The following is a 7618-nucleotide window of genomic DNA, read 5'->3' as shown; positions in this document are numbered from 1 at the left end:
CATTCCCTCGAGAAACTTTGCGTTCCCTCGCAAAACTTTTGCGTTCTCTCGCAAAGATATTTGCGTTCCCTCGCAAAATGCAAATATCTTTTGCGAGAGAACTCAAAAGTTTTGCGAGGGAATGCAAAAGTTTTGCGAGGAAACACAAAATATCTTTGCGACAGAACGCAAAAGGGAACGCAAATATCTTTGCGAGAGAACGCAAAAGTTTTGCGAGGGAATGCAAAAGTTTTGCGAGAGAACGCAAAAAAAAAATTTCCTCCCACCCCGAATTTTTTTCCCACCACCATGTCCCTTTAGGGGCTCCGTACTTTAATGACAGACACTGGGATAAAATATTTTTTGCAAATAACACATAAAATAAAATTTATTTATTTGCAATTTTTTCAGTTTATATTACAGTAGATGTTTTGCCTCTTAAAGGAACACTCCACTATTTTTTAAAATAGGCTCATTTTCCAACTCCCCTAGAGTTAAACAGTTGAGTTTTACCGGTTTCGAATCCATTCAGCCGATCTCCGGGTCTGGCGGTAGCACTTTTACCTGTAGCTTAGCATAGATCTGATTAGATGAATAACGGTAAAACTCAACTGTTTAACTCTAGGGGAGTTGGAAAATGAGCCTATTTTCAAAAATAGTGGAGTGTTCCTTTAAAAGCTTGAATTTGAATGTGCCAGCAGGATAGTTGCTATTCCAGGGCCATCTTTTATGAAAGTAAACAGGGTTCATTTGATTTCATGTTGATTTTATGAGATGAGAATAAGTTACACAGAGGATAAACAAGCAAGTTAGTAAATGTATGCAACATCCTTTGTTCCTCTGGTCCAGGATCCCATTTCATTCAACAAAAACTGGGAACAAAAGGGAAAGGTACTGTATATACCTGTTCTGCTGGATGAAGTTCTCGTACTCTGTCTGTGGCTGGATGGCTTTCAGGGCATTGGTCATTTCAGCGTGAACACTGACCACCTCATCATGAAGCAAACTAGACAGATCGAAATACTCCTGCAGAATCTCCTTCCTAAGAAAACAACATGCCACATGTGTTTTCATACACAGGACACAACAGACCTACTTCTTCTTTTTTTCTAACTGTATAGGTTTCGTCTATGTACAATTCATGTGAGAAGTGAACAGGAAGACATGTCATCCATTCAAAAAGCATAAGTCATTGTGGGGAAAATTGTCAGCTCTTAAAATAAAGCAATGAGTAATCACCTAGCAACCGCCTAGAAAGAACCATAATTTAGAAACAGTAAAAATCTATTTGATTTGATACTACGGTTGAGATTATTTTAAGAAAACGAAGGTCTTACTTTATATTACCTACCACTGTCATCATAAATAGAAATAAATCCATGTTAACTGAACGCATGTTAACTACTATGATTTCACAGTATATGTTTATAGTGTTGATGTTATTAATGTTGACTCACAGAATAAGCACCATTTCCTCCTGCAGCGTCTGCAGTGCTCCCAGCAGGGCTGGTTGGCTTTGGCCATAGTGGAGTTGGTGATGCACCTGCGCAGCCTTCACCGACAGCACATATTCATTGTGGTGCTCTTGTAGTTTCAGAGTGGCTTTGATGTAGCGTTCCTTCGCTTTCCCACGTTCTTTGTCTATACAAAAGACCATCCACAAACACACATGAACATCTAGGAGAAAGGTGATGTACAGCTGTGCATCAGGTACAGGAGGCTATGCAACCCTATACACACACACACACACACACACACACATATATACACATATACACATATATATATATCTCACGTCTGTTTTGTGTTTTTGTTCAGTTATATAGTCCTAAAGTTTCCATTGTCTTTGTTCTATGTAACTCGCTGTTTGGTGAGTTGTTTCATGTTCATGCCAAGTCAAGTCTCTGTTTATCTTGTATTTCTTCATGTTTGGATTTAAACAAACTGCACATGGATCCAGCAAACTCACCTTCAGTGGACTGAATGTTACAGAAAGCTGGACTGTTAAACATGAACCCAGCAGTTCATCTTCTGCGTCTTCGTCAGGGCAATCGCCCCATTGAGGAGTTTGTGGAGGACTTTTGTGGATTGTGTCATTTACTGGATTTTAATGACACTGCTTCTAAAGGACATTTTTTGTTTTTTGGTTTAACAGAAGAAATATCTTGTTTAATACCGCATCATAGCCCTCACTGGACTCTGGCTAAGTGTATTGACCATGTTTTTCAGCTGTGTGGTTTCTGAGCCTCATGTCATGGCCACGGAGGCCATTCATGAACTCTCTACCTGTCCTGTCACAGCCTTTTATTTTGAAATTCCCATAGTCGTGGTTCCTGTTTGTCATGAGTTTCCCATGCCCCTTTTGTGATCTTGCCATGTGCTACCCTTGTGCCAAGTCTCTGTTTATCTTGTATTTGTTCATGTTTTGTATTCAAATTCATAAATAAACTGCACATGGGTTCAGTGGACTGAATGTTACAATATACTGTATATATAATTGCTATAAAATTATAAAATACTCACACTACAGTTCAAACACTACAGTTTGGGGTCAGTTAGATTTTATTCAGCATGGATGCATTAAATTGATCAAATGTGACAATAAAGACATTTATAATGTTACACGAGATTTCTATTTCAAATAAATGCTGTTATTTAGAATTTTCTATTCATCAAAGACATCTAATTTCAACACTGATAGTAGTAGTAGTAATAATAATAAGAATAAATGTTTCTTGAGCAGCAAATCAGCATATTATAAGGATTTCTGAAGGATCATGTGACACTGAAGACTGGAGTAATGATGCTGAAAATTCAGCTTTGGAGTCACAGGGATAAATAATTTTTTAAAACATTAAAACATAAAATAGAAAAGTCAAAAAATGTACAATATTGCTGTATTCACTCTATTTTTGAAACAAATAAATGCAGCCTTGGTGTGCATAAAAGCCATCCCACTGACGACAAACTTTTGAACAGCAGTGTAGTTCTCAAGTGCTATATTTACTCATTTAAATTTAAATCAGCAAGCCATCAAACCACTGAACTCCCCCATACATCGTGCTTTAAAGGCTATAAAACAATTTGCTTATCCTATCAAAATGAGATAAAATTGTACCCATCATTTGCCGTGTACACGGGAAGCTCATTTCAATAATGCCTTCCACAGTGCAAATATACAGTATCCGTAATTAACTTTTCATATCTGTTGTCTGTGTATGAATATTATATTTACTGTTGTATTCATTTTGGCCCATCTAAGTGCTGCAAAAAGAGCTCTGCTGAGCATTCACACTATGCTCACTGGAGAAACCACATTGAGTTTTTCTTGTTTCCTCTGTAAGAGGAAACTTTGTTACATCTTTGTGACCGAGAAAACACATGTCTTGATCTAAAGACCGTTTTTTTCACTCTTGGCCAAGTAGACAAATGCCTTGTTTACATAATATCTTAAAACTGTTCAGTGTTTAAACATTAAACAGTTCCTTTATCTGTTCAGCACAAAGTACACAATTCACAGTCAAAATGAAAGAAGAGTGGCCAAGCATTTTAGAGAACAATGCAGCAGCGAGGGATCTTACCTTTGCTTGCTTCCTGGTATTTTCTTTTGGCCTGGGTCGTGTCTCGTACTAGCTGTCTGTAACTGGACTTGAGTCGGTCCAGCTCAGTTTGGGTGACCTAACCTTCCACAACAGGAAAAAAAATCTATCAAAATCCAGACTGGTGCATTAAAGTGAGTCACGTGTGTCATGTGCAATCAAAGGCATGTAAGGACGAGGAGTAAAAACTCATTGCTGACAATCAATTCAACATGTTACTAACCAGCTTTAGATATGAGGCTGAATATGTGCGATATTCAGCTAATAATAGTTTTAAAAGCCTCCAGGCTAAACACAAGTATTAATGGAAATAGTGATTTATTTGTTGCAGTAGTAACTTCCTATATCTGTGAATGCAGGCTGTGCATTCAATCAAACTACTGGATTTTGATGCAAATTTATGCATTACTGAGTAGAAGACAAATCAGGCAAAAATGCAAGCTATACTGTGACCAAAATGGACAGGCTGCCTGGCAAAACTACTGAATGTGAAATAAATTGATCATGTTGGGTCGCCACTTAATGTCCGATATAAAATCTGGTTCCTGAAGTAAACGGTTTCAACTGAAACTTCTACCGTAAACAAACTGACAGACACACAGGGTTTTGTTGCTGATGAAGCTGATAAGATTCACAAGTGCTCTAGAAATGTATTTTTCTACTTCCTGATGTTTGTTAGCAGCGTTAAACCATTCAAGAATTCACAGAAACCATCTGAAGATCAACTGGCAACTTGTGCTTCAGTTATAACTTCATAAACTCAAAGCAGCAGAGAGCGGCAATGCAGAAACCACTGCTATTCTTATTAAACAAATAAAATAAGCACAAAAACAAGCTGCTTGATGGCTTACCTTATCTAATATTAGATTGTGCCAAACATCTAAACACATTCACAAAACCAAATATGAGATCATTATAAATGTTCTGATAAAAACTTGAGTGATGGTTGCGTGAAAAGATCGCAGATACAATGCTAGTACGACGATTTCTATTTCAAATAAATTATTTTCAGCTGTTCTTCTAAAATGCTGTTGTTTTGAACTTTGAACTTTCTATTCATTAAAGAATCTTAAAAAATATATATAAAAAATATAAATAAAAATTTATCATGATTGCCACAAAAATATTAAGCAGCACAACTGTTTTTAACATTGATGATAATAAGAAAAGTTTCTTGGGCAGCAAATCAGCATATTAGAATGATTTCTGAAGGATCATGTGACACTGAAGACTGGAGGAATGATGCTGAAAATTCAGCTTTGCATTTCAGGAATAAATTACATTTTGAAATATTTTAGTTATTTTAAATTGTAATAATATTTCACAATATTACGGTTTTTACTGTATTTTTTGATCAAATAAATGCAGTCTTGATAAGCATAAGAGACTGTTTTAAAAATAAATTAAAAAATTTAAATAAATCTTACCAACCCCAAACTTCTAAACAGTAGTGTATATGCAAATAAAAGCACATGTCTTGGAAACTGGGAAAATTAATTCAAATATTAATGTATTCACACACATATTTCCTCATTTAATGTGTAACTTAATATTGCTGGCTCTCAGCATAGTGACTAACTTCTAAAGCATTACAACTTGAACGGTAGTGCATATATAAAAAAACTGGCTAATGAAAATTTGTCATGGTAAATAAGTATGTTTGTAGTGTTGCGAAAGACCTTCAGTTTGAGATACACTCTTAAAAATGGTCTTAAAAAAGGTTCCAAATGGGGGGTTTCGCAGTGATTCCACAAAAGAACCACTTTTGGTTCCTCAAAGAACCTTCAGTTTTTAAAAGAACCATTTTTTCATAGTTTTTAATTTTTTTCACAACTTGAACGGTAGTGTATATATAAAAAAACTTGCTAATGAAAATTTGCCATGGTAAATAAGTATGTTTGTAGTGTTGCGAAAGACCTTCAGTTTGAGATACACTCTTAAAAATGGTCTTAAAAAAGGTTCCAAAAGGGGGGTTTCGCAGTGATTCCATAAAAGAACCACTTTTGGTTCCTCAAAGAACCTTCAGTTTTTAAAAGAACCATTTTTTCATAGTGCAAAGAACATTTTATAAGCTAAAAAAAATGGTTTTCCACTACAAAGAACATTTTGTGCAATGAAAAGATTTCATGGATGTTAACCATCGATGACAATATGGAACCTTTATTGTTAAGAATGTAATGTGTAATGGTATAAGGGTGATGTGCGTGTGGCGCTGACCCTGCACAGCTCCTGGTTGAGAAGGTTCCACTGTTCCCCGTAAGCCTTCCTCAGCTGCTGCTTGTCCCGGATGAGGAGGGTGAGTTTGCTGAGGGGTCCCACCATCAGATCCTCCGAGTGCTTGCGTATGATACGACTGAGGCTCTCCGTCTGACTGACCAGCACATTCCACGACTGTGAGAGCCAGAAAATGAATGACGTTTTAGGATTTAGGCATTGAAAATGTGAATGCAGGATTATATTTTATTGTGGTGCATGTATCTCTCAAGTGAAAAAAGACATTTTGAATGTTTTCAATTTGCATCCTCAAAGAAAATAAAACCATTTTAGGCCTGTTCATGCCCTATACTCAATTAGTGGCTCTAGCATTATTGCAGAGCTTTTCAATTATTACAGTGCAATTTACCATAACAGAGACATGGCACTTTCTATGCCTTTAGGTGTTAACATCATGTGGAAAGTAAGGATTCAGACTCAGTACTTGAGAGCATTTTAGCATGGATATATCATCTAAATGCAGTAAAATCTCCAATATAAATTGTAATCAATCATGGACAATTCCAAATACAAGCCTTCTGAAACGTTATACTTGCTAAAGAGATACTGTACTTCCAACCTTATTGAACTGGCTGATGTAGTCGAGACTTCCTCCGGGCTGAGATCCTTCCAGCTTCTCAACAATGGCTGACATCTGATGCAGCTGCACGGAGAACTCGCGATCGCTCTTGGCCCTCTGCGTCATCCATTTCTTCATAACCTCCATCAAACGCAGCTCAGAGTCTTGTAGTTTTATTAAGGCGGCGTGACCCTGAGGGCACCACAGGTCCTCAGCGAAACCCATACCTGCAGCACGCTACAACAGCAGAGGTGTGTGAAAAAGTGTTTTTATCAGCCATCATGTAGTCAAAAATAATAACTAATAGTCAAAATTCCCTACACTGTGTATGTGTCACAAGCAGTACACTGGTCAAAGATACTTGATAGTCAGGTCAATGAGAAACACCATAAACCAAGATCTACAGAAAGAGGAAGAATATTAAAGAACGACTTTATTCCACATTTTCGTCTCTACTGCGTCACTTGTGGAGCGCCACACGCTCGCGTCATGGTATTGTCGTGAACACGCGTCCAAAGTTATGCAGTAGAGACGAAAATGTGGAATAAAGTCGTTATTTTTGTTTTCTTCATCAAAAATATCTTAAATTGCGTTCCGAAGATGAACGAAGGTCTTACGGGTTTGGAACAACACGAGGGTGAGTAATTAATGACAGAATTTTAATTTTTGGGTGAACTAACCCTTTAAAATACTTTAAATGCACATATCATAATCATAACATCATTGAACCCTTTTTTGTGCCTGTTGCAAAAAAAGGATTGCAATAAACGTGGGAGTTTTCAGAAGCTTTCATTTCCTCACGGGCAATTTAGGACAAGAAAGGGATGTTGTCTATACTGACCACTTCCCATATCGCAACGGCATATCAAATGTGAAAGTTTATTTAATAGCGAACAGCTCAGTCATCAGGAAATATTCTGAAATGCAAAAAAGTTAATGATTTACAAAGCACAAGATCTACTTTGTGTAAAGCAGTACGGAAAAAACAGTGATCTTGTCCCAAAAAACAGATTTTCCATCTCTGCCGTTTTAATCACTATACTTGACCTAGCTATCCCTGTTGAAAAACCAGCATATGCTGGTTAGGTATGTTTTGATGCTGGGATGCTGGTTTAAGCTGGTCCTTTGCTGGTTTAAGCTGGTCCTTTGCTGGTTTAAACTGGTCCTTTGCTGGTTTAAACTGGTCCTTTGCTGGTTTATGCTGGTC

The 7618-nt window shown here is 37.0% G+C and overlaps 1 protein-coding gene across 1 annotated transcript in view; it reads right to left on the bottom strand.

Annotated features, from left to right (window-relative positions):
- The window catches only part of LOC107662326 (tyrosine-protein kinase Fes/Fps-like), a 25715-nt gene that overhangs the window by 15576 nt on the left and 2521 nt on the right, over positions 1 to 7618 (bottom strand). The window contains exons 2-7 of the mRNA XM_016452312.1: positions 6733 to 6811; positions 6412 to 6648; positions 5796 to 5969; positions 3561 to 3657; positions 1437 to 1620; positions 884 to 1021 (exon numbers count right to left, since the gene is read on the bottom strand). Coding sequence (XP_016307798.1) covers positions 884 to 1021; positions 1437 to 1620; positions 3561 to 3657; positions 5796 to 5969; positions 6412 to 6636 — 818 coding nt within the window. The 5' untranslated portion in view covers positions 6637 to 6648; positions 6733 to 6811. The remainder of the gene's footprint in view (positions 1 to 883; positions 1022 to 1436; positions 1621 to 3560; positions 3658 to 5795; positions 5970 to 6411; positions 6649 to 6732; positions 6812 to 7618) is intronic.

The sequence above is a fragment of the Sinocyclocheilus anshuiensis genome, unplaced genomic scaffold, assembly GCF_001515605.1.
Source record: "Sinocyclocheilus anshuiensis isolate Anshui unplaced genomic scaffold, SAMN03320099.WGS_v1.1 scaffold579, whole genome shotgun sequence".
NCBI lineage: Eukaryota > Metazoa > Chordata > Actinopteri > Cypriniformes > Cyprinidae > Sinocyclocheilus > Sinocyclocheilus anshuiensis.
This window is presented reverse-complemented; position numbering and strand designations above follow the sequence as displayed.